A 27,931-nucleotide genomic window follows, 5' to 3' on the forward strand; every position below is an offset into this window, starting at 1 on the left:
TTAGCATCACAGAACATTTAATTGCACATTAGATCCACATCCATCATCAGACACGGGGATTATATTGGCCACTTCCACTGGTTAGCAGGGGGCTCCTCCACCAGTGGCTCCCAGGGCTTCCACTGCAACATTTTTCTTGCCAGACTTAGTTCTTTTTCAGCCTGTTAATAACAGAAAATAAGATCATCTGATTAACTATTCAAGAGGTATTTTCAGAGTTATGCCTGGAAGTTAACTGCTAGAACTCAGACCTTCATAGTCAGGATTCCAAAGTCATGATGTAGTCCACCATCAAATACAAATGTTTTAGTCACCCCTGAGTTCTGAGATTGAAATCTTTGGGAATTAGTGTTCACGAGCTCTTAGACACTTAAAAGCCTGTTTTGATCCACATCAATAGCTTTCAAATTTCACCCAAGGGTCTCCCTTAGCCACAGGCTGCAAGTCAGGATCAGTACTAGATGCCCAGCACTAAATGGTCAATGCCTTTACCTGAAGAATCACCTCTTCTACTTCACCACCCTGAAGCAAGTTTTCTAATTTTTTAACATCTGGTTCCTACAGTTTCAAGGAAAAAAGAAAGAAATTAAACACAGGAGCATATCTGCATATTTCGATATCCTACATGTTATAAAACCTTAGCAGTAACTTTTCTCTATGGTCTTAAAATGTTTTATCAAAATTTAATAGAAATCCATTTCATTTCTCTGCTATTTCATTATTTTTTGTCTTAATATTAAAAACTATTAAATATCGACATTCTTAGCAAAGGTAAGACATATGACACACAACTTCGTCTTTCTAAAATAGATTTTCAAAAGTTTTATTTTTGTAAATACTTTCTAAACTTCCTATAAAAGAATTAACAATGCTATCATATGACCAAAAAACCTCTTCTGAATATATACCAAATAATGAAGAATAAATAAATAACATAAAAACATTACAGCAGCCACAAATGACAACCGAAAACTAGAAATAACATGAATTACCACCACCAATAGAACTGACCTGTCAATTATGGAACTGAGATAAAACAGAATATAATATAGCAATAAGTGACATAACTATATGCAACAACCCAGAGGATTACTTCGAATATACTATTAAGTAAGAAAAAACAGATATGAATGGCTATTCAAAAATTATTCCATTCCTAAAAAGTTTAGAAATAGAAAAAAAAATCAAAAGTTGTTATCATTAGGAAGGTGAAGTGTTTGGGTAATGTGGAAATGTCACTTTTTTTGCCAGGTATTAATTAGAATTCATTGATTCTGAAAATCCATCAAGCCCCACACTTAATGATTTCTGCACATTTTAACTGTAGATTATTCTATATCAAGAACATTGTTAATATGGTACCTAAGGAAATTTTTTTTCTAATAGGCTGAATGTTTTGAAATCCAGACCCTGTCATTTATACATATATATGTAAATAAGACATTTTCCCTAAGTTTCTTCCAAACTTGGCAGGCTAAGACTCAGGTAAGTTAAAACTCAAACTGCTATTTAACTATCCGGAAGAGGGCTTAATGACTGACCTTTTGGTAACCTAATAATAATTCATATTCTGTCATCACTTGTGCCTGGGTGAACAGTTTAATTCTTCAAAGTCTGTGAAATAAATGCCTATGAGGATGAAGTCAGCCAGTTCAACACAGTTCTGTGCAACATACCATTTCTCTCACCGTCTTCCCACCAGACGCTGGATTTAAAACTGGAAAAGGTCCATGTGGTTGGCCACCATAAAAGAGCACATAGACTGACAGGATTAAACATTAGAAATTCCAGCTGAGCCTGGTGATACAGATGTGTACTCTCACCTATTCCGGCTACTGAGGCAGGAGGATTGCAAGCTTTAGGCATGCCTGAGCCACATACAGAGTAAATTCAAGTTCATCTTCACCATTTTAGTGAAAATTTGGTTTTGTGTCAAAACTGATAGTAAAAGGAGGGGGCTGGGATACAGATGGTGTGCTTGCCTTCTTGTGTGAGGACCTAGGTTCAATCTCAAGCACCACTAAACAAATACACACACACACACGATTTTCTAATAGTTGGAGAGAGTAGAAGTCCAGTCACTGTGACAATACATCTGGGTCTAGTGAGAACTTTCCCCTCAAGTCACAGACAGCTGGCACCTTGCTATGCTCTTACAGCCTTTACTTGCTGGGCACTGGAAGGCCAGGGGCAAACACTGGTGTCTAGTGTCTATTTTATATTTTATACACAAGTCAATCTTTACGGGATCAGGGCCCCTCCCTTATGAATTTAACTTTATTTCCACTGATGACTTACTTCTAAATAAAGCAATACTACATATTACAGCTTTGACACACAGACTTCTGGGGACAGCGTATCAGTCAGTGTTGACACTGTTCCGTGTATCTTTGGGTAGGTTTGAAAACTAAATGTGGCCCTCTACTTGTCCAACAAAGTGCTTGTGTGTAGTTATTAGCTGAACCCAGGGCTTATCATGCTACGAGTTCCACCACTGAGCCACACCTCTAACCTTTTATTTTGAAACAGAGCCCAGGGTGGCTTTGCATCTTCTCTGTAGCCCAAGGTGGACTAAATATGTGATCCTCCTGCCTCAGCTGAGAATTATAGGCCTGCACCATCAGGCCCAGGACTTTTAAAAATAAATGTGTTGACAGCATTCTGTAACACCACCACCACCCAATTCTCTTGTGCTTTGTTCTTCTCTACTGTGATTGGAGGGTGGGTGGGTGAGTTAATAGTAAGAGGTAAACAAACACTGACAACTAGACAAGAAAGCTCACTGCAATGGATCCAGTCTTCTAGCCCTCTCACAGCACTTTACACATAGTAGTCAGTCAAAATACACGTGTGCTGAATGCAAAGGAGAAACGGCAGAATTGAGAGCAAAAGTAAGCAACTGAATGACTCCTTACGTGCCAAACTGGATGTATAAATTAACCCAACCAAACAAACTGACTTGGCTGCTTACCAATTTGACCAACTCCAGCTTCTCACTGGTGATCTGTTCTGTGTACTTTCTGTAGGCTGCATGTTTAGGAAAGTGCTTCAGAAGATCAAGAATCTTTGTATACAATATTGTTAGCCTCTGCAAAAACAAACCATACACATCTCAGTAAACTGAAATACCACCAAAGTTTAGACAGAACACATCTAAGTACCTTATAGAAAAAACTAAAAGAGGACTCAAAATTTTAAACAGTACTTTACTAAAATTCGTATTTATACTTTACAACCTAAGGAAAAGTGGTATACAAATGTGGAAAGTCTTTCTATATGTGATAAGATATAAAAATTATGTGTATATATATATCAAAAATATAATAAAAAGCCAAATTGAGTTAACTTACAGCTAATAGTCTTTGGGAAATCAAATCTTTTATTAAAAACAGAATTCCTCATCTTTAGGTAATAGATACTACAAATTATACAGAACACATCAGAAATGCCAGGACTACCGGCAGACCACCAAGGACAGCAGCAGATGTAGACTGGAGAAGCCGTACTGTGGATCGCAGAGCCTGAGGAATGAGTGTCCTCCACGCTCTCAGGAGCCCAGAAGATCATGAGTACATCACAGATGTCAGACACTGAGTTACTTACACTGTTGGGTTTAGTGTTCCACTGACCTGGTTCTAATTGTGCCCTGCTCTTCCCTCTCAGAATAAGGGAGTGAGTATGTAACCTGTTAATCTTATGGGTGTCCATAATTAAAAGGACTTTGGATAACATGTGCATGCAGTATACATGCATATGTATGCATGTTTACATGTGTAAGCATGCTGGTCTGTGTGGACACGTGTGCCTGTGTGTGTGGAGAACCCAGGTTAGTGTTGGGGATCTACTCCCATCTCTCTCCACTTTATCCACTGAGGCAGGGTCTTGTGATTGAACCAAGAGCTAGTAGACAGGACTGGCCTACCTAGGGCTTACTCTCAAGATCCCACCCTGGCCTGATGAATGTCAGAATTACAGGTAGATCCACACCCACACAGCATTTAAGTGCTTTCTGGGGATGTAAACTTGGCAAGTTGAAATTTTTTTAAAGAAATGTGAAAGGATGTAATCTGATTTAAACTCTTAATTTTGGCACCATTTTAACTCTTATTCTCTATATGAGTACACTGTAGCTGTCTGCAGACACACCAGAAGAGGGCATCAGATCCCATTACAGATGGTTGTGAGCCACCATGTGGTTGCTGGGATTTGAACTCAGGACCTCTGGAAGAGCAGTCGGTGCTCTTAACCACTGAGCCATCTCCCTAGCCCCAACTCTTATTCTCTCAAATTTATGAACACAATGCATATATTCATCTTTAATATAGTATTTTAGTATCAATCTAATTTAAAATTTGAGGTTTTTTAAAAAGATGGGGAGAGAGTAACTGGAGAGATTGCTCAGTGTAACCACTGAGCACTGGTTGCCCTTCTAAAGGATTTGGGTTCTATTCCCCACATCCACATGGCAGCCTACAACATCTGTTACCCCAGTCTTACGGAATGTGACACCTTCTTCACTGGCACCAGGTGCACAGTGGTGCATATACAAACATGCAGGCAAAACACTCATTTACACAAATAGCTAATAAATTGAAAACATTTTTTTCATCTTTTGGGATAAGAAAGAATCCATCGTGTCTTAGAAAAATTCAGAGGAGAATCAGAATGGTTAGCATATGAAAAGAATAAGAAAACTGTCTAATTTATTATCCAGACTGGGACACTTCCCCAGTAAAAAGAGACTACTCGTTACCCCACAGATGTATGCCAGAGCTGTCCTCTCCAGCAGGAACGCACTCACCCTGCACCTGGAGCTCAGTAATCACAAGTAATCACCACACTGCTAAAGAACATCTCCTTTTCTCAGTAAGAATGACAGTGTTCCTATGTAGAAAGCACCATGTGTTGTTTGGATACAAAGACAGACTGGACATGAATCCCACTAAGTACATGTTTGTGTGTGTGCGTGTGCGTGTGTGTATATACATAAGAAACTGCGTAAGAAACAGAAGAGGAAAAGATGACTAACATCAAAAAACACAAAGCAACTAATGGCAGGCAGGCAGGCCAGGGTAAGATGCAGAGCAGAGAAGGAGTTCCAAACAGAAGAGCCCACTCCCTGCACTCACACAGCCCCACTGCCTGGTTGTCTAGCGGAGCTGCTTCTGTCCCGATGCCCTCGTTCTTCACCCATAAAATACACAGAACTGTATAGGCTGCTGGATCAGAGCAGCACCAGCCACACACTGTTGCAATCTGAGTATTAGTAACAAGAAGAACCACTCCAGCAGAGAACAGAATGATCATAAAAAAGGATACATCTGAGATAGAGCTTGAGGGGTAAGGAGATGGAAACTGGAAATTACACAGGAAGTAATACAGAAATGAGATGGCAAACCCAGCAAGAACATGAAGGAAATAGTACGTAAGTGTGCAGCTGTGCTGTGTAGTCAGCAGCTGCTAGGCAAATACGGCTGGAGAGTACCTGAAGTGAGATTAGCTCAGACTAAGATCTAACGTAAGTAAAATACACCGTAAAAAAGGCTGCAGACTGGCATTAATTTTCACACTGACTATATAATGAAATGATAGTTATGCTTAATGTTAGGTTAAATCGTGTAAAAAAAATTACAAAAGCAAAAACAAAACCCCAAGGTTTTGAAGCAAGCAAGGTCTTACTGTGCAGCTTGGGCAACTTCAGACCTGAGTTCCTTTTCTTAGCCTCCCAAGTGCCAGGATTACAAACAAGCTTAAGCCACTTTTAGTTTTTTATATTAAAAAAAAATCTCTAGAAAACTTAAATTAGCGTCTTACCTTCCACATCTGATCCTCATGTTTACTTGGAGAGTACCTCACCAGAAACCACTGCACAAAGCAAGCCGAGCTGAGGCAGGAGGGGAGGTTAGACTGATATTGTTTATATCCCGAGTGAAAGCGCTTGGGTCTTTTTGTGTGGGAAACTTAAAGACTTAAGGAACAGATCTGTAAGGAAAATTAACCTGGTGGTCATAGTCAAAGGAACAGCAGATACAGATCAGGAAGACCAGTAATAAAGCTGCTGCAGTGATTTAAACAACAAGGACTTAGGCTGCAGTGTAACTGACAGGAGATGAAAGAGGGCAAACTGTTACAGAAAAACTCAGCACAATCCACTATCAGAGTAAATATGAGAGTAGAAGGTTTTGATATTGATAACATCCAAACTCAGAGCTGGCGGGGGAGGGGTACACCAGAGAGACTCATATACCATCAAGAGAACGACAAACCATAGAGGAAGAATATCTCGAAATGGAAAGCTGTGAGTTCTGTTCTCCACAATCTGAAGTTCAACTTCATAAAGAATGCAAGAAAGCCATTTAATACTAACTATACACTACGTACTAGTCAGAGTTCTAGAAATGAACACAAAATAAAGTCTTTGTGAAGCTTGGAACAGACAAGATATGTCAGTGGAGTGTGGTCTGTTATAGTCATCTGGAGAACCCCTAAAATAAAAAGCCACTGGAGGTTTTAAAGAAAGATTCACAAACCCAACACATTTTAGCACTTGTCAATCAGCTGAAAGAAAGCAGGGGAAAGCAGTTACCAAAGAAATGTAACTATCGCAGGGGTGAGGACAGTGGCGGAGACAATGGTACTAGCAACGGAGGCGGTGAGATGTGTGCAAAGTCTGGATAATCCAGGGGCAGAACCCAGAGGATTTCCTTAAGTGACAAGTGAGACGTGAGGTAAGGCAAGCAATCCAGGACCACTTCAAACGCGACATCTCAGTTGGCTATGTTTACCTAGCTACCTGCAGGACATATAAACGAAGATATTCACTAAGAGTATGTGTGTGATAAAACATAGACACACATGTATGACTACAAAAGAAGAAATCCGTACTTGATATGGAAATATAAAAGCTAACCGTTGTCTGTGCTCCAGGAGAGCAAACCCTAACAGAGCAGAGTCATCAATACTACAGCAAAGTATACGAGTGGGAAAATGAAGGAACAACTGGAAAGGGTAAAGGATTAGGGAAAAAAAACAATAAACAACAAAACAAACAAAAACCCCAAACCAAGATACTGAGCTCGGACATCCAGTAAACAAAGTACTTAATGCAGTTCAACAAGAGTATCAAAAATGCTGGTCTTGGGTCCGTGAGAGGGCACAGAGACTAAAGGCCCTAGCCAACAGCCTGATGACCTGAATTTGAGCCCCAGGATCTACATGGTGAAAGAGGAACAACTTCAGAACGTTTTCTGACCTACAAACACTGGCACGCACACAGATGAATGTAACAAAAATATTTTCAATGCCACTCTTGGTACAATTAAGAGAAACGTGAAATTTGGTAATAATGAAAGAGAACAGTTTTAGCTAGGTCTGGCTGACGTGTAAGGAGTGAGGAGAAGGTCGGAGGCAGTGGGCACGGACAAAGCTTTTGAGTTATGTTTGTAGAAAGGAAGGAGAGAAATGGTGCAATTGTTGGGAAAGAGGGGTAAATTATAGGGGTTTTGTTTAGGTTTGTTTGGTCTTGGTTGTTTGGTTTTCCCCAGTAGATACTGAAGGAGGCAACTGTTAGGATTGACAGGGTCAGCCAGTGTGTGAATTCCAACGCAGAAATGTTTTCAGTAGGGAAAGGAAAATGCGAATTTAAAGGGAGCTGACAACAGTCCCAACTGAAGCTACGAGAACGCCAGGAAGAAGTGTCTTAATAAAGAGATCATGGCAAAGATAACACCGAAAACCAGTGATGCGGGATCAGCGAAGCTCAGTGCTGCCCTCGTGGCAAGAGCTCGCGGGGTTTAGGGACCCCTTGTCCCGTTAACCTTGCAAGAGCAAGGACGCTCGATCGCAGTTTTCCCAGAAGGGCAAAGACACAAAAAGCCGTACTTACCTCGTGTGGAGTGTCGCAAACGGCCAATCCCACCAGGCCAGTAGTCTGTTCAGAAACAAAACAAGACCGTGCTGTTTACCGTCATCCCACGCGTAACAGCGCGCAGGAAAAGCCAGCCCGCCCATCCCGGGGCCCCCAGTCCTGGCCCGCTGATTAGCCGAACTTCCAGACACAACTACGAACCCTGTCGCCCCCTGTCAGGACAGCGGAACACTCCCCCAACCCGTCCTCTTAGCTTCTCCATCCTCTTAACACGGATGAGGGAGACAAGGCTGCCTACCGCCCCGTCCTCAGCACCATGGTGACCTCCAGACGCTCACCTTCTTCACCAAGCCCGCCATGACTGCGCTCAGAGACTCCAGCGCGCGGCCTTCTGGGAACCTTTCCCAGGCCCGCTCAATCGAACGTAGAAGCTGCTCCTGTGTCACCCAAGAAAGCACTTGGCTCCCACCTCTCAGGCGGGGCTAGGGGTAACTCCCGCCCACCTAGGAGGGAGAGATTTGCGCCTGCGCAGCTCATACGCGTGGCTCCACGTAGGGTTTTGGCGCAACAGAGACAGACTGACGCCTCTGTTAGGACTAAAGGTTAAGAAAAACGCTGCGCTACGAAAAACTTTCAATGTAGTCACTCAGGGACTTTGATTTTTCTCAGCCTTTGATTGATGTTTTATGCGCACTTCCTCAGCTGATTGAAATGAGGGTGGAAACGGACCTGAGCATCATGAAAAAAATGCTCTCTCCCCCATGCGTGAATACATATTCATAAATGGGAACTATAAAGTGGAATTAACCATCTGATATATCCGTTTGCTCCTGTGGAGGCTGGTGAATGAAAGGTTATGAAGTCATAGTCTTTGTTCCAATGGGAGTTTATGAGGTCATAGTCTCTATTCTCCGTCTTTCCAGGTCCTAAGAACACCTGTCATTGTTAAGTGTGTTCTAGAATGTGGAATCATGGCTTTATAAAAGATGCATGTGTTCTTTGTAACTTTCAATTCCAGCGTCTTCTGGGCAGTATTTGCTAAAGACACCGAGAGTAGACAGACTTGGCTGATCGAGGCTATGAGGTACTACAAAACTGATCGCTTCCATGTGGTACAAAAATAGGTAGATTTCTGAACCAACCGTTTGTAGAGGTGCACACTGTAAATGAAATCTTGCTAGTGGTATTCTAAGTTAGGTCTCTGAACCAACTCATTGTAGAGGGGTACACTGAATGAAAGCTTGCTAGGTACAATAGAATTCACTATAAAGGGACACATCCCATGGCATCTGTGATATCAGAAGGGGATCTAGGAATGTTTTAACAAACATTGTGAGAATAGAATGTTCTGGGTTCTTAGGTGGTAGAAGTATACTGTATGACTGACCCAGAGGAATAAATGTCCCAATCCTGCGAAAGGTTGATGTTAGGAAAGTGTAAATACCAGAGAGAAGTTTGAGGCGGGAGAACTAGAGTCACACTCTTAACCCCACCACATCTTAAAGAATTTACTCTTCAGGTCCTCTAACCTTCAACCAGACTTGGAGCCTGTGGTTCTGCTTCTCAGTGATTGGGGGCTTCTTCTTCTTCTTTTTTATTTATTTATTTTTTTGGCTCCATCTTAACAAAATTAAGTGGTTAATGAAATCCAGGGTTCTGACTGGATGGAAGAAAAAACTAGGAAAAACAATGGTAAGAGAACGTCTTGGTACCCAAGTAATGGTGAGGTCATTTGCCCAAGGGGACAGTTCCTCCCTTTGACATAACTCTCTTATCATCCATGGCTTGTACCAAAAGCGATAGCAGTGCCAAGCCAGACAGTTTATACTCCCCTCTCCAAAACCTAACTAGCCCTGTTAGAGTCATTGAAGCAGAATAAGTTAACCAAACCCCAGACACTTGGAGATTTTTTTTCTCTCGGACCATTTGTTCAGAAGCAGGAACAACAAAAGTAATAAGTAAAGTTGTCCAGTGTGACCATTTTCAAAGGGAATGAGCAGTGTACAGCCTGTCTCTGAGAAGGTGATATTTATGTGCAGATGTGAAGCTCAGTAAAGAATTGTTGATACACAGAACTGGCTAAAGGATGCTGCAGCCAGAGGGAACAGTCAGTGTGAGCGTCCATGGTTCACTGAAGAATGATACCCCAGACTCACATATTATGTAAGCGCAGTGTTTTATTCTGCAGAAGCCCATCATGGTGGGGTCTCCCATTATCAAGATAGACAAACAAGTGAGCTTGCAGGTCTGATTTAAAGAACATTAGTGCATTCTGGGGTAGGTGACCCTTATCCTACTTCATCTCTAGGGACATCCCATTACTGGGATGTGGGGGACTGGAAACTGTTACTGAGGAAGTAATCGAGGAAGTCTGGAAATTGCCGCTGACCCATAGTCCTTGCCTTGGGCCAGGTAGCAGGGCAGCTTCTGAGGCCTGGACTTGCTCATAATTGCCCAGTTCTTGGAAACAGAGATTTAGGCCTAGTCTCCTTAACTGCTAATTTGAAGCCTGTCGTAGAATCAGCCTAGCCTTCTCATCAGAACCGAGGACTGAGAGTCCTGTTTTCTGGACAGTTTCAAGGCCCAAAGCATTTGCGACCAAGACACTTTCTAGATAAATACAAAAAAAAAAAAAAAAAAAAAAACCTTCAACTGTCAGATCACTAAACCAGACTCTCCCACCTCTCACTTTAGCCAAGCCTACTTCTTGGGAAATTTTCTACCGGGAAAAAAAATAAAAGAAAGAAACAATAACAAAAAATGTCATGTTTACTTATAGCACTGGTCATGTCATTTAAAAAAACAGCACAGTGGGGTAACAAAACAATGAATTTAAAATGTGGTGCCTGCTTTAGGAGCTGACAAGGAAAGGGAGAACATCTGCGTTAACTACTGAAGCAAAGAAAAAAAAGAACCAACATCAGGACCTCCCTAATTCTCTCTAAAATTATAAAAAGCTTTTCCAATGGTACAGGTGGAATTCTTATACTAATCCACACGTTTGGAAAGCCTGGCTAAATAGTGTTATCATATGCTTCTCCCACCCCTCAAAATTTCATTGTGAACATAGCTTTGGGGCCCAAGTTCCTTGCCTGTAGTATACAATGTTAAATAAAACAGAATAACTTACGGGGAAGAAAGAAATAACCTTAGGAGTCTTTATAGTTAAACAAATTTGCCCTTTCTTTGCTACAAATGTAATGCAAATGCAGTTCAAACATCCCAAACACTGCCCTTCCTTTTTCCAGTTAATTCATGAGCAGTATGGCTTTTGACCAGCAGGTGGTGACAGAAGTTAATGACAATCTTACATCACTTAGATACTGGAGGATTTTGATGGTTGGTGTTTGTTTGTTTGTTTGTTTGTTTGTTTGTTTGTTTGGGGTGTGTTGTGTGTGTTCTGGCAGATTCATTTGTGATGAAATATAATCAGTACAGAGTAAAGGAGTCTGGCCCAGAATATCTCAGCATTATGAAGATGATGGGGGAGAAAATCTGTTTCAAAGTAGCAGGAATTCACAGTCCACCTGGCATTCAAATACTCATAGCTAAGAGGAGTAAATAACTAAAGAAGCCTGGATCGTGTGGCCTTGTATGATACTTAAGTGTGTTACATCACATACATTTTTAATACAGATTGTGAGACCAACTTAAGGAGAAATTAGGTAATAAAGGAGTCCGTGCGTTGTCAGAATCTGGAACGAGACTGGGCTGGAGAAAGGTGCATGTGATTATAATGAAATCCTACTGAGTAAGAGGCATGACAGGAACGGTCATTCGCAGCAGCTCAACACCAAAGGAGGGGAGGAAGAAAATTAAGTGGAATTTACATCGTATCTTTAAAGCATAGCTGTCTGTGTTGGCTGTGGGGGAGCTGGCAAAGAGACTCTTAGGGAAACTATGGGAGGGAAGCAAACCAAACAAAACTGTTTCTTGTAACTAGGAAGAGTTAGGAGACAAAGGATAAAGAATGGGGCACAGCATGGAATGACTTAAGCGAGTCATTGAGACAACTAGAAATATGAAGCAAATTTCTATAAAGGAAAATGTGACCTGACGGGGCACAGTTAAATCTTTGTAGTCTCTTAGGCGCTCCCCTCTTTCACACCACGTTATCCCTCCTGGTGCCTTTCATTCCATCCTTTTACAGGGGCTACTGGGGCTGCTGTGAGCCCTCTTGGCTTGCTTCTGTCCAGTAGCCTTGTCCTCACTTACGAGCTGTTTTAAGAGAGGACCAGGTAAAGCTGAATAGAATAGGAAACTGCCTTCAAGTCTCCTCATTTACTCCAGCAGATGTGCTCCGTGCTTACACGTCTCTCCCCATGCCTCTGGGTTTGAAATTGGTTTTATCATGGTTACATCTTACTAATTTAACCAAATAGCAAAAAGCTACCACTACTTTGTTTGGGGTGTGGGGAGGGGTAAAGGGGAAGGAAATTACAAACTTAACCATATTATTTTGACTGAATTTTATTTAATAATCACATTCATAAATCTTGATAATATTACAAACAAGTGAAAGTTTTATTTTGAAGTTTCACAAACAACAAAACAAGATCTATTTCCAGTGACTCTTAGTTCTGTGCTCAGTGTTTACTTGTTCATAGTCTTTCCCCCAAAAATGTCCCTTGGAGTCACTTTCTCTGTTTTCTACTTTGTGGAAACTTGCCTACCAAACCCTATCTTCTTTTGATTGGCTGTGTGAGAACTTCTCCCTACTCTGTTCTAGTTTCTCAACACTTTAAAACTGCTTCTAAGTAACTCACTAACTCAGATGCCTTCCAAAATATTGACTCTCCAACATTGGGGGGCACTAGAGTCCTCTGAAGGTTTATTCAAACAGAAAATGGATCTCAGTCAATACCTGCCCAAAATGCTCCCCAAATCCTTGTTTTTGATGCTTATCAGGGTTTTGAAGTCTAGGGTAACACAGAAATGTGAATTTCTTTTTTATTTTTTACATTTTTATTGGATAATTTAGATATTTTCATTTCACTGAATATTTTTAATTTACATTTCAAATGTTATCCCCTTTCCCCGTTTCCCCTCTAGAAACCCCCTAACCCATCCCCCCATCCCCTGCTTCTATGAGGGTATTCCCACACCCAACCAACCATCCCTTCCAGCCTCCCAGCTCTGACATTCCCCCTACACTGGGGCATCGAACCTTTGCAGGACCAAGGGCTTCTCCTCCCATTGATGCCCAACAAGGCCATCCTCTGCTACACTACACATGCAGCTGGAGCCATGGGTCTGTCCATATGTACTCTTTGGATGGTGGTTTAGTCCCTTGGGGCTCTGGTTGATTGGTATGGTTGTTCTTATGGGCTGTAAACCCCTTCACCTCCTTCAATCCTTTCTCTAACTCCTCCAATGGGGAACCAGTTCTCAGTTCAGTGGTTGGCTGCCAGCATCCACTGCTGTATTTGTCAGGCTCTAGCAGAGTCTCTCAGGAGACAGCTACATCAGGCTCCTGTCAGTATGCAATTCTTGGCATCAGCAATATGACTGGGTTTGTTGACTGTATGTGTATGGGCTGGATCCCCAGGTGGGACAGGGTCTAGATGGCCTTTCCTTCAGTCTCTGCTCCAAACTTTGTCTCCATATCTCCTCCTATGAATATTTTTGTTCCTCCTTCTAAGAAGGACTGAAGCATCTGCACTTTGGTCGTCCTTCTTCTTGAGCTTCATGTGATCTGTGGATTGTATCTTGATAAGCTGAGCTTTTGAGACAATATCCACTTATCAGTGAGTTCATACTGTGTGTGGCTTTTTGTGATTGGGTTACTTCACTCGGGATGATATTTTCTAGTTCCATCCATTTGCCTATGATTTTCATGAAGTCATTGTTTTTAATAGCTGAGTAGTATTTTATTGTATATATGTACCACATTTTCTGTATTCATTCCTCTGTTGAGGGACATCTGGGTTCTTTTCAGCTTCTGGCTATTATAAATAAGGCTACTATGAACATAGTGGAGCATGTGTCCTTCTTATATGTTGGAGCAACTTTTAGGTATTTGCCCAGGAGTGGTATAGCTGGGTCCTCAGGTAATGCAATGTCCAATTTTCTGAAGAACCTCCAGACTGATTTCCAGAGTGGTTGTACCAGCTTGCAATCCCACCAACAAAGGAGGAGTGTTCCTCTTTCTTCACATCCTTGCCAGCATCTGTTGTCACCTGAGTTTTTTATCTTAGCCATTCTTACTGCTGTGAAGTAGAAACTCATGGTTGCTATGATTTGCATTTCCCTTATGACTAAGGATGTTGAACATTTCTTTAGGTGCTTCTCACCCATTCGATATTCTCAAGGACCTCCACATAAAACCAGATACACTCAAACTAATAGAAGAAAAAGCGAAGAAGAGCCTCAGATACATGGGCACTGGGGGAAATTTTCCTTAACAGAACACCAATGGTTTATGCTCTAAGATCAAGAATCAACAAATGGGACTTCATAAAATTGCAAAGCTTCTGTAAGGCAAAGTACACTGTCATTAGGACAAAATGACAACCAACAGATTGGGAAAAGATCTTTACCAATCCTACAACAGATAGAGGCCTTATATCCAAAATATACAAAGAACTCAAGAAGTTAGACTGCAGGGAGACAAATAACCCTATTAAAAATGGGGTACAGAGCTAGACAAAGAATAAATGTGAATTTCTAACAACTCCCCAGATGATAATGTTAGGGGAGGGGTGGGGACCAGATTCTGGAAACAGTTTTACATAGGATGTTGCCTACATCGTAGCACTGCCCTACCTAGTATACTCTGTAGTAGTCCCATAGCCAGTAGCACCATGCCTACCTGCCCAAGTCTGAAGACTCCCCTACAAAGTGTTTCATCCTACCTACCCATGTCATTGCCCATCTCTCCCAAAATCTTACGGTCCTGCGTTTGTTCCCCTCAATCCCCTGTACTTTGCACAAAAGATTTTAAGTCATGCAAAAAGGTTTCAAGAAATAAATTCACTTCTTCCCAGCAGCAAGCAGGCCACAAAATGTGGAAGAGTTCCCTGTCTCATTTTACCTTGATACATTCTCATTTCTTTATCTCCTTTTTTTCTTCAGTCTTTGAGTCCCCATTGGATTTTTATTGATCCTGTTAGTTTCCAGGTCCTTTGGATTCTAGGACACGAAAGAGAAAATAAGGAAAGAGGTAAAAGTATAATGTGCACATGCTCACATGCTAATCTTTCTATAGTCAATGAGGTTCATTTACACTTTGGGTATGAAAGACGTAGCTATATTCTGGTCATTCAAAAAGTATTTTCCTACACATCAGGGGGTTTTTGTTTGTTTGTTTGTTTTTGGTTTTGGTGTTTTGTTTTGTTTTTTTTGTAGTTTATTAACTATTTAGGAGGGCTGATTTTTAAATTTAGCCCTAACTCTAATATGCATAATTTCCTTGATTTTTGGTTGTGTTGTATAGTGCCTATTAGTACCCTCATAGGGGAAAATACATTGTATCCTCCTCCTGTCTCCTCTGCCTCTCTTCTATGGACTTTACTAAAAGCTTGTGATACTTAGCATTTGCTTTCACGTAGATATGCTTGAACTTCCAGTATTTGCTACATCATTCAGGGTATCTCCTTTCACCTTCATTACTCCAGCTGAGACGTCCAATACCACTTGACTTCTCTCTTGTCTCTAAAGTATATTAATAGACCCGGCTCTAATTTCAGGGCATAGAACAGCAGCATTCTACTCGGTAATCCAGACGCTGCATTTATGCACTCATTAGTCCGACAGTAGAACGTTTCCAATGACTCCACTCATCCACTTCTCGTGCTTATTTCTGATTGTATCATTTGGCTCAAGTCCATCTCTAGCAACTTTCTAAAGGTCTTGTGGGACTCTCCCTGTAATTCAGGTGCAAGTGTCGTAAGTTTGAGCATTTGGAAGACATAACTTTGGAGACCTGTTACCTGAAGCCATGCTTCTTCTTGTAGATGACGAGACTTTAAAAAAAAACTGGACTCATTTTCATATTTCTTCAAAATCCACTGGTATAGCTAGTTCACGTCCCTGTACTGGCAGCTACAGTGACTTCACCCTGGCCTCTGTAGTTTGCCTTAAAATCTTCTTTTACTTGAGGAATATTCCCTTGATGTAGGTCCCAATTCTTGCTTGCTATTTTCAATCTTCCTTCTTTAGGGTCTCCAGTTATAACTCTTGAGGGCCTTTCTTAACTGTCTTATTTGTACATGACATTAGCGTATGGAAAAACACTATGCTGTCATTTAAGATGTTTTCTTGACTTGAATTTTGTTTTTCCTTAACTCTTTCAAAGTTCAGTTGGGAATGTCTTAAATATCTCTCTGTTATGGTTGTTTTTAAAGTAGCACTTATGATATCTCTGCGTTGTTATGTGCTCACTTGTAATAATTATGTTTGTTTCCAAACTCCTTGTCATTAGCAATTTGCTCTTATGAAAAATAAACAATGGACATGCTCAAAAATGCCTGAGTAGTCTTTATGCTTTTCCATGTTTACTAAGTCTCTGCCTGACTCTTGTTTGACAACTCATTAAGATACTTGTAGTCAAAAAGAAAGTAAAAAATTAACTAAGAGCAAGCTTTAAATGTACCTGATACTATGGGATTCACAAGTCTACATAAAGTTCTTTATCTTCTGGGAACTCAGTTAATTATGGAAAAGCCCACAAAGTAAGTCAATTATTCACTGGATTCTTATTTTAAAACAAGTTGACTTTGCTATGGAATAACTTGTGAATTTGCCTTAAGACACCCAGCTTATCTTTTCCTATGCTATAGAAGTCCTATCTGGAGATTAGTCAAATTAAAAAGCATAAAGTACACAATGAAGTTAGAGGATCCTCTTGCCATTGTTCAGCCCCTCGCCTTTGGTTAAATTCACATTTGTCAAATGACCACACTCTAAAAAACCCAGTGTCACTCTGCCCCATCTTCAAAGTGTTTATAATAAGACCTGATACAATATAGGGACGTAAATAATTTCTCTTGAAGACTAGTTAAACAAGGTACAGAAATGAAGGGAGAAGACGGACTCTGGCATGATTAGAAGTTCATGAGAAAGAGGAAGAAGGCTCAAGCTGAGTCATTGTGGTTTGTATGAGAATTACCCCCATAGGATCATACATTTGAAAGTTTAGTCATGAGTAGTGGTCCTATTTGAGAAGGATTAGGAGGTGTGGCTTTGTTAGTGTAGGTATGGATTGCCAGAGGAAGTGTGCGGCTGGGGGTGGAGCTTTGAAGTTTCAAAAGGTCCTACCAGGCCAGTTGTGTCTCACTCTTTCCCTGCCAACAGATCAGAAGATAGCTTTCCGCCACTGCTCCAGCAGCGCGTGTGCCCCTGTGCTTCCACCATCGAAAGCTTCAGAGTAAACCTCTGAAACTGTAAGCAAGCTCCCAGTCAAATGCTTTCTCTTACACGGTTTGCCTTGGTCATGGTTTCTCTTCACAGCAATAGAACAGAGAGATCAAGACAGTCTGTAAAGAACAAAATGACTTGTACAGACAGAAACAGCAGCGTAACAAGAAGGGCCTGAGACCCAAGTGGCAGATGACCAAGAACCTAGAGTGGATGTGTAAGGAGCAGCAAGAGGTGCAGACTGAGGCAATAGGCTCAGCGTGAGAAGCACCGTTCTTCTTTTTTTTTTTTTAAGATTTATTTATTTTATGTATATGAGTACACTGTTGATATCTTCAGACACACCAGAAGAGGGCATCAGATGCCATTACGGATGGTTGTGAGCCACCATGTGGTTGCTGGGAATTGAACCCAGGACCTCTGGAAGAGCAGTCAGTGTTCTTAACCACTGAGCCATCTCTCCAGCCCCAAAGCACCTTTCTTATGCACCTCAGTGTGATCCCAATATCTTGACTTGCTCTAAAGAAACAAATTCTTTATTCTCAAGGTATCTTAGTTACTTTTCTATTGTTGTGAAGAGATGTCCTGACTAAGGCAACTTGTAGAAGAAAGAGTTTATTTGAGACTCAGAGGTGAGTCTATGAGCATCATGGCAGGGAGCATGGCAGAAGGTGGGCAGGCCTGACTCTTGAGTGGTAGCTAAGATTTTGCATGTAATTCAAAACCATGGAACAGAAAGAGAGCTAACTGGAAACAGCATGAGCTTTTGACCTCAAAGCTGTCCCAGAGTTACATACCTCTTCCATACCTTTTAATCCTTCCCAAACAGTTTTGCCAACCAGGAACTGAATATTCAAATATACGAACGTATGGGAGCCATTTTCAGTTAAAATGATTACAAAGTAAGTCGATGTGACACAAAGTTTGTTCTTTTGTTTGTTAAAGAAAAAGACAGCGCATACTTTACATTTAAGTGCTACCAACTGTTAAGCAAGAGGCAGACCTCTCTTAACATCTATCATCAAGATTAAACAAGGTTTAAAAAAATCAGGTAAAGCTTAAAGTTCGGTTAAGAATATAAACTGCTTTGTTTATTGCTCTTAAAGAATTTCTTCTCGTACGTGAAACGGTACGGGAACTTACAAGGAACAGCATTCAGGTGCAGAGATGAAAGAGGAAAGCTAACATGGCTAAACTCACAGACTCAGTAGTTTTGACATTTGCCTGATCATAGATCATTTTAACAGTCTGTTTTGAGATGTTTCTCAAAGACCAGGTTGTTGTTTTCGAATAGTCTACCTTTATAGCAGCTTGTGAGCTGTGTAGAAAATGGTAGGCTTTTACCCAGCAAGAACGGGAAACCAGATCCCTGAGGGTGAGGTCCCTTAATTTTACCCACCTGGCCTTCTTGTTCAGGAATCCTATATACCCGCCTGTTTAGAGGGGGAAATGGATTTAACTATGGCCACTGGTGACCCCTAAGCTGTGTTACATATTCAGGCTCTCAACACAGAACCGGTTGATGCATTCTCAGCTCTGTTACTTGAGTGGCTCGAGTAACTGAGAGAAATAACCATCACAGGCAAACTCGTTAGTCACAGGGATAGCTGAGTGTGCCTCTGCCTCCTGTCATTTAGGCAATCACTCAGCATCATGGGCAGATACAGCATCTCTGGCTCTACTAGGAGCAGAATGGCTGGGAGTAGGCCAAGTAAGTGTCTGTTCCCAAACACATTCCCTCTTTTGAGAACATCTAGCATAAAATGCTTAACTCTGTCTGGGTTAGAATCCTAGCTGCTTCTCCCATTGGCTAAATGACTGTGCAAAATTTTAATTAACCCCTTGATTTATCCCTCTTCCCTGGGAAATGGTCACAGTGTTAGGACATGCCACCGACCTTTCAGGAAGGCTGTGGGAATTAACTGTGAATTATACACAGAGATAAAAATTGCTTTGTGGAGGTCAGAAACTCTGAAACTTGGTGGAGGCACCTCTTACCCAAAGTACCACATAGGTGCCTGGAAATGATTTAATCTTTTTGTTCTTTCACCTAAGGGTCTTTGTACAGCATAAAACTGTGTGCCTGCTCAGGAGCCCCAAGCACAGAACTTGGTGTAATGCTTAGTTATATAACAAAACCTCACTAAATACTACCCAACATTATGATTGCTAAGGGACCAGCCACTCTAAAAGCAACAGTACTGAGGGATTGGAGGAGAGGGCCTGATTAGCCATGTTATAGAAAGAGACCAATTGTGGAAAAATATTGTGTAAATTTGATTTTGTCACAGAATATCTTGTTTTCTCCCTCAATGTTAATTGAAAGTTTTGCTGGATATAGTAGCCTGGGCTGGCATTTGTGTTCTCTTAGGGTCTGTAAGACATCTGCCTAGGATCTTCTGGCTTTCATAGTCTCTGGTGAGAAGTCTGGTGTAATTCTGATAGGTCTGCCTTTATATGTCACTTGACTTTTTTCCCTTACTGCTTTTAATGTTCTTTCTTTGTTTTGTGCATTTGATGTTTTGACTATTATGTGACGGGAGGAGTTTCTTTCCTGGTCCAATCTATCCGGAATTCTGTAGGCTTCTTGTATGCTTATGGGCATCTCTTTCTTTAGGTTAGGGAAGTTTTCTTCTACAATTTTGTTAAAGCTATTTATTGGCCCTTTACATTGGGAATCTTCGCTCTCTTCTATACCTATTATCCCTATGTTTGACCTTATTGTGTCCTGGATTTCCTGGATGTTTTGGGTTAGGAGCTTTTTGCATTTTGCATTTTCTTTGAGTTGTGTGGATGTTTTCTATGGTATCTTCTGCCCCTGAGATTCTCTCTTCTAGGGGTTGGGGATTTAGCTCAGTGGTAGAGCGCTTGCCTAGCAAGTGCAAGGCCCTGGGTTCGGTCCCCAGCTCCGAAAAAAAAAAAAAAAGAAAGAGATTCTCTCTTCTATCTCTTGTATTCTGTTGGTGATATTTGCATCTATGACTCCTGGTCTCTTTCCTAGGTTTTCTATCTCCAGGGTTGTCTCCCTTTGTGATTTCTTTATTGTTTCTATTTCCATTTTCAAATCCTGGCTGGTTTTGTTCAATTCCTCCCACAACTGTTTAGTTGTGCTTTCCTGTAATTATTTAAGGGATTTTTTTGTGTTTCCTCTTGAGGGACCTCTACCTGTTTACCTGTGTTGTCCTGTATTTCTTCAAGGGAGTTATTTATGTCCCCCTTAAAGTCCTCTATCATCAGCATGAGATATGATTTTAAATCTGAATCTTGCTTTTCCAGTGTGTTGGAATATCTAGGACTTGCTGTGGTGGGAGAACGGGGTTCTGAAGATGGCAAGTGGCCTTGGTTTCTGTTGCTTAGGTTCCTGTGCTTGCCTCTCACGATCTGGTTATCTCTGGTGTTGGCTGGTCTTGCTGTCTCTGACAGTGGCTTGACCCCCCTGTAAGTCTGTGTGTGTCAGCACTCACGGAGACCAGCTCCCTCCTGGCGGGATTTGAGTAGAGAGAGCTGTGGCATAGGGTCAGCTCAGGGCACAAACAGTAACAAGAAGGAGAAAACTACTCTACTCTTTTCCTGAGAGATCTGTTCACATACAAGTGGTATTAGTCGGTGTTTGTCTGTATCTATCTGGATTATGTCACACAGGCCCTCCTAGGTTCATCCATCTCATTGCAATGCCTGTTTTTTCTGCATGGTTGGATAACATTGCATTATAATATATACTGGGCATCTACTCTTGGCTATTTGGCTTGGTTGTATCTCTTGACTACTGTGAATCATGCTGCAATCAACATTGGCAGGAACACATGCCTTTGAGATGCTGGCTTCTAATTCCAGTGGCCATATGCTCAGAAATAGAATGCTGGATCATATGGTAGTTTTATTTTTAATTTTTTTTCAGGAATTTCACTAAAACTTCCTCTCCTGCATTTGCTTTTGTGATGCTGCTTGGCTGTGAAATAGCTAGAATGATGTCAGCACCATGGGCTCTTACACAAGTATGTGACATGAGCTCTCCTGGAGGAGTCTGGTGCTAACACATTTGACTCAGTGTTAGTTCTTTGGTGTCCAGCCTGAAGAAACAAGGCAATCATCCAAGTACTTTGGAAGCAAGATACAAACTGATGGCTTCCTTCCTTTCATTTCTACCTTGTTCCTAACAGGATATATTGCTTACTGTCAGTACAATGCTAGGATAACACAGGCGTCCCCTACAGTGTTAGAATAATAACAGTATTTTTCAGAAGGCAGAGCTTAGTCTGCAGTTCTGATAGGGCTCTATAAAAAGAAACTGTTGTAGTGGGGGTATAATAAATGGCTCTGAGGGACAGTGCATGGATTATGTGTAATGGTAGCAAGAGGTGTATTTCATTTCATGATGACAAGACTGCAGACAAGCCTCCTACTTGTTTTCAGGAACAGAGAGTACCTGTGGTAAAGTGAAGCAGTCAGGGCCTGCAGGTGCCTTCATTAAGTACGGACACAGAGATACTCCACCACTCCCTTGGAATTCCCATTCAATGCCACCCAAACTCTTTTATTCCCTAAACAGAAATAGCTGAGTCCAAGGGCGTCTCTAACAGTACATCTCAGGCATTCTAACCTCAGATTCTCCATGTCCTGTGCTATATTTATCCCCCTTGAACCAGGACATGCATTTGTTCCTAAATATAGAGAGGAGGGAGGTGTCTCTGGATGTCATTCACATTAAATTTACCTTCATCGGGAGGTTGCTATTCGATCGCCCTTTGCTGTTCAGTCATACCGCTGCTCTCTGAAACTCACCCCCACCAGCAAATCGAAGGCACACTTAAACAAATTATGTGCTATTTTACAATTCCACACGTACATGGTTTGAAATCAGATTCATTTCATTTTCACTTTGAGAAACGACACTTTCAAAAATGGCAATTGTGAAGGTAAAATTATTAATAACATGAGCAGATCACTCTTTACTCTAAGGATGCTATTACATATGCGTATGGATGACTGCGTACTTGAGGGAAAGCCTCATAAAGGTCATGGATAACATAGGCACATTATTGTTCCTGTTTCCATAATGCTGGTGAGTACATTGGGTCCAGATAGTTCTTGCTGTTTGGGAAAGGGTATTAGTCTGTAGGCCAAGCTGACCTTGAACAGATGTTGGTTCCACCTCTGCCTTGCCCCTCAATGCTAGTATTATAAGCTGCTGCTACTACACATGATACAAAACTCTAAAGTAAATCAAAGGTGTTAGAGACCATGAGGTAAAGCAATATTCGTTTGTAAGTCTGTTATTTATTAGCTCAGGTCATTAACAGCAAAGTCTCTCATTTTTCTCCTTCTTTAAACACTCTATTGAATATGATTTGGAACAGAGATGTGCAGGAACTATTCTATACATGTGATAGCACAGAATGATTTCAGATCAAACACATTACTGCAGTGTGCCCAGCCACATTTGAACATGTTGAGTTCCCATTTTTTCCATAAGTTCTATTAAACTCCGAAGACTTACTTGATTTTTTAATATGGACATTAAGACAGCATCGTATGACAACTGAAGCACTTAGCATCTTGAGTGCCTTTGATAGAAATTTTATGAAAAAGTTCCATCACGTTAATAATTTAGGAAATGTGTATGATTCTTAATCCCCATCCGTTATCTTTCAGTCTTCAGTTTACAGTGATACAAATTGTTTTTCAAAGTTTACTTTAAGGATGACAGACACATTCCTTGTTTATCACAGCTAAAGTGCAGGCAGGAGGACTGCTTCTTCCATACCGTGTCTTTCTGAAGTAGAAGGCCAATGGCAGATTTACCACAGTATTCATATTTCCTCAATGGTACCAAAGACAAAGAAGTGAAAAGAAAGACTCAAGTCTAGCCTGCGTCTGCTCCAAGAATCCTACAGTCAGAAAAGGCAGGAAGGTCAATGCCAGTGCTGTCATCTTGGAGCTGTGGGATGAGGGCTGGGAAATGTCACTCAACCCCAGAAGTCTGGAGGCCAGAGATCCTCGGGCGGGGTTGTGTTACTGGAGAAGGGAGAGGGACAGACAGAAGCCAGATGGCTCTGTGAATGTTGACAGCGGCTGGGTAACAAAGATAGAGCCCTGTCAAAATAAACTCAAGGCAGGTTGTTCCCACCAGGAAACTGATAAATAAAATAGCGAATTTTATTGGTTGTAGTTTTTTTTTTTTCCTTCTGATTTTGTGGCCCTCTAAGAAAATGGTGCCTTAAACTAAAATACTTTTCCATTTTGTTCTTGCTTGCTTTATATGTGCTGTATACTTTAAAAATAAAACAACAGCACTATTTCATATACTTGCTTATTGACCCGTGCATTTTTGGTCAGAGTGGATATAGCTGAGAGTTCTGTGTGCATATGTGGCAAATCACAGTCAAGACAGTAAATTGGTATAAGATCATCACATCCGATGTCATTTGACTTGGGCCTAAAAGTTGAGGGATGAAAAAAAAAATAGTGGATATTGAAACTTGCCCCGGGTATGAGGATGCACTGAGACATGAAATCACACATTTACATCCTGATTTCATACTACAGCCTGCTTCGACTTCTGTCAGTGCAAGGTAGGTCTTCTTGCATCAAGAAGCCTCCCTGGAGCTGAGTCGGCAGATCATGTTTTCTGTAAACTCTTTGAACCAATCAGAATTCAGTTAATCTTATTATTCTTCCATGGGCTTGTGTTTCTTTTGATGAGAGTCAACAGAAGTCATGGGTAATTCTTTCTTGTGTGCCAGGGAACACTTGTGTTTCTGCTGCACAAGGTCAGATCTTAATTTAACAGCCGACTGAATACTTAATTTTAGATACACTGAGGAACACATGAGCTCCACCGCACTTCCTCTGGTTTAGGAAGGCAAGGCCCTGGATGAGAATAACAGGACGATCATTCCAAAAGGTGAGATTATGAAATATTTGATCTGTACCTCACCAGCTTGCTTATGGTGTATCAGCACTGGAAACGTTTGGAACAGATGGGCGCACTGGGTGTGGTAAAAACTCATCACTCCAAATATGATTGGTCATCTATGGGCTCACCTATCCAATTAGAGCATAAAGCTGGGATCCATTCATTGACCTATAGAAAACCAACTCAGTCATTACTATGCATCACAGACTAAACATAATTATTAAGTTAATTATGAGAGAAACAGATCAAGGAGGAATATATTCATGAGGAATACCCATGTGCATGATGTGGACCCCCAAGAGCCTTATGCTTTTTCATGGTTACTAGAGGGTGGAAACAACACTTGTGAGTAATTAAATCTCTCTGAAGTCTAATTTTTATCATTGACTAAAAAAGGTAGATGTTTTGTGGTTAGATTGAAAATATCCTTTAAGATGGAAAAGAAAAATGCTGAAGTGAGTAGATCTGGAAATTTACTCCTGTGGATGAATTTATAGAGTTGTGGGGCTGCAAGGCCTGAAGATGCAACAGACGCCAATGCTCATTGGCTATTCACTGAAGAATGTCTGAGGAATTGTCTACATAGAAAATGGCTTTATTTCTATTAAATGCATATAGATATATCATAATTTTATACTTTAGTTGTTTTGTAAGGGTACTTAATAATTTCTAATGAAAATATGCTCAACGTTTACTCTGAGTCAATGAGTTTGTGAATTGTTTGAATTCTTTTACAAAACTTTTTTTGGGGGGGGAGTTTATGAGTTTGTAGATTATGGACTGATACCTGCACTTCATGAATCGTTCAGCTGTAGTGAACCAGCTAAACCTGTGTGGTCTGTTAACGATGACCACATCTCCACCAGGCCTTTGGTGTGTGCGCATGAACAGGTTGCCTGGCCAACTTGGCTTTGGATTCACTTGTAAAACTGGAAGCGTGTGTTGTGAGCATCGAGTTACTCGGTCCATGTAATGTAAACAGTGCAGAAGGCTGCAGTAAACGTTTGCTATGGTGATTATTAAGTTAATTAGATACATACTTTCTGAGGAACATCTGTGACTTTGCCTTAGTGCTAACCCTGAAAGAACAGAAAGAACGTCGGGAAGGTGTCTACCACGCATTGCTTTTTAAAGAATTTATTTATTTACTTTGATAAGTGTTCATTAAATTTGTTTACATGTGTCTGTATACGGGAATAGGTGCATGTCCGTGCCATGACATACTTGGGAAGCTCAGAAGAAAACTTTCAGGAGAGGAGTGGGTTCTCTTTTTCTGCTACACGGGAATCAAGAGTTGATCTCAGGTCATTTAAATTTGGCAGCAAGCAACTTTCACGACTAACCTATTTTGATAGCCCAAGTTTATTATTTTTTATTTGCATATGCACATGTGTGTGCATGTGTATCCATATGTGCATATAGAGGCCTGAGGTCGCCCCTGGTACCTTCCATTATCACACCTCACTTTTTGAAATAGGTTCTTCAGCTGAACCTGGAGGATGAGTTCGACGGGTCCCGAGCTAGTGTTTCAGACATAGGTTACGATGCTGGGTTTTCTGTTTGTTTGTGTTTAGTTTGGTTTGGTTTTCATGTGGGTGCTGGGTATTTTTAACTCAGGCTTTCGTAATTTTATGCAGTAGATACTTTACTGACTGAGCCATTCCCCAGCAGCTAGGACACAGTATTTAAAAGCAAGAAACTCTAATAATGTCCATACTGTATTGGTGGGTGGGTCCTGGAGGGTCCTGAGGCTGAGGCACAGCTGACGTTGAATATGTATTTTGGAATGATGGGTAGAATACCCAGGATCCCTTAGGATGATTACTGCTGGGAACCCATGGACCAGTTTTCTTTTGTATTTCTGTCCATCGTAGAGGAATGCTGCCCATACTATGAAGTTGTCTTTCCACAAGGTATTACACATATTCTGCGATGATCTGAGAGACATGAGCACTGATAATGTCTTCATGGGGATTCATAAGTGGATAAATAGCTTTTCTCAACGATGCTAAGTAACAGACCCATACCAGCCTGGAGGCCTCTGTCCCGTGCTAATTTCTGTTCCACATTTATCCTTGTCGGCAGAGGATAAGAACATACAAGGCTTTCTTATTAAGTCTGTGAGTAGAGAAATAGTTGGGAGGGTAGAGATGCGTTCACTCTTGGCAGATGGGAAAAAGAGTTCAAACTTTAGGAAGATGAAAGACAGGAGGAATAGACAAGGAGTGGCCTGGAGACTGGCTCAGGAAATGGTGTGAAAAATATAGATTGTAGAACTCAGGGCAGGAGTGGTTCAAATCTACCATGCAACATGATAGACTCCGTGTCTTTTGGCATAATAGATGTGTAATGTATGAGAGAGGCGGGTATACCCACTTGATGGTGTGCTGTTCTGCCTGCACCGGTTGGGCTACACTCAGGGCCTGTGGGTCAGAGATCCTTTAGAAAGGGGTGGTGGATAAATGAGCGCATTCACAGGAAATCTATCAAGATAACAAGGTCACAGTAAGAGAAACTAGGCAGCCTTGGGAGGAGAACGCTCAGTGAAGTCCGGACAGCCCCTAAGGAGATACTGAAAAGGGTTCCAGAGGAGTCACAGTTTCTCTGCACAGTTCTGAAGAACACAGAGAGAAGTTGAGCCTATTTAATCTCAGTTTCAAGGTAGGGATAGGAGTTTTATGGTCCTCACAACACATAAACACAGACAGGGAATCAGGGTCTCTGTGGAGATAATGAGCCCCTGGCGCTGGACCTAAGCTGAAGGTAGACAAGTATTGGGAATAGTTGAAATGGGACATTTATGTGACCTACCTGGTGAAGTTTAATGATAAAGAGAACTGGTTCCTTGGAAAAGGAAGGAGAGTAAAATCTTAGAAATGCAAGAGGACCTGTCCATCCATGGATGAGTCAAAAATGCTCAAACATAAATTCGCACCTCCTCATTCCAGAGAAGTTCAGCCCTCCAATAATGGCTGTAAGTGTTTACTGATATCCAGGCAGCTGATATAGACAGGCCAGGACTGGAGCAGAGGTTCAGCCTCTATTCTCCACTGCCTCCAACAGGAAAAAATTAATGACTTTTGCGTGGCTTTAACACAAAATATTAAGTTATGCAATACCTCAGACTTGCTTGAGTGAGTCTAGAATAGACTTGAGTACTTACTGCACTGGAATTTTTATGCCCAATGAAATGAACCATGGCTAGGAACAAACACTTCCAGCAAGATGTTTGCACACTCGTATTTGCATGTGGATGTATATATGCATAAGAATAATAAGAGGTTTGGGAAATGGTTCAGAGTATACAGTGTGAGGACTAGAGTTCAGATTCCCAGCACTTACATAAGATCAAAGTGGCCATGGAGGCCACCTATTATCTCAAACCTCTAGAGGCAGAACAGGGGGTCCCTAGGGCAAGGTAGCTAACTAAACTAGCTAAATCATTGAGCTCTGGGCTCAGAAAGAGGCCATGCCTCTTTAAATAAAGTAGAGGACTATCACATAAAACACCCTAACCTCCACATGCACACCCCTACACACACACACACACACACACACACACACACACACACACACGTATATACACATGATACATAATATTCTTTATAATGTGTTTACTGTGTTTGTAGCTGATTTATTTATTCACCTTTCCCAGCAGAGTAAGACAAAGACACGTTTTAAGTTATTTGAAATTGACATCATCTCCCTCAGCAGCTGCCTCTCACTAATTATTGAAATATAAGCATTTCTTCTAACGCAGACAGATATACTACCTAAGGTAATGACACCTG

At 41.2% G+C, this 27,931-nt stretch overlaps 2 protein-coding genes across 7 annotated transcripts in view; one reads left to right on the top strand and one right to left on the bottom strand.

The window, feature by feature from the left end:
* Ndufa5 (NADH:ubiquinone oxidoreductase subunit A5) lies at positions 1 to 8,365 on the bottom strand. Of its 2 annotated transcripts, none has more exons than XR_015685319.1 (5): positions 8,206 to 8,232; positions 7,886 to 7,930; positions 2,599 to 3,088; positions 493 to 1,835; positions 1 to 161 (listed from the first exon to the last, which is right to left on the bottom strand). XR_015685319.1 is itself a non-coding variant. In NM_012985.3 (5 exons), the coding sequence occupies exons 1-5, from the start codon at positions 8,224 to 8,226 to the stop codon at positions 60 to 62; spliced, it is 351 nt and encodes a 116-aa protein (NP_037117.1). In that variant the 5' UTR covers positions 8,227 to 8,365; the 3' UTR covers positions 4 to 59. The 2 variants fall into 2 exon arrangements, 1 of the variants encoding a protein (NP_037117.1); NM_012985.3 differs by having other exon boundaries at positions 4 to 161; positions 493 to 558; positions 2,972 to 3,088; positions 8,206 to 8,365.
* A 511-nt stretch (positions 8,366 to 8,876) lies between these two features.
* Asb15 (ankyrin repeat and SOCS box containing 15) overlaps positions 8,877 to 27,931 on the top strand; it is a 44,692-nt gene continuing 25,637 nt past the window's right edge. For 2 of the 5 annotated variants that reach the window (XM_087658619.1, NM_001431800.1), the window contains 1 exon segment: positions 8,877 to 8,951. The gene's annotated coding sequence lies outside the window, so the exon portion shown is untranslated. 5 annotated transcript variants of the gene reach the window in all.

Source organism: Rattus norvegicus, chromosome 4, assembly GCF_021556685.1.
Source record: "Rattus norvegicus strain SHRSP/BbbUtx chromosome 4, alternate assembly SHRSP_T2T, whole genome shotgun sequence".
In the NCBI taxonomy this organism is placed as follows: Eukaryota; Metazoa; Chordata; class Mammalia; order Rodentia; family Muridae; genus Rattus; species Rattus norvegicus.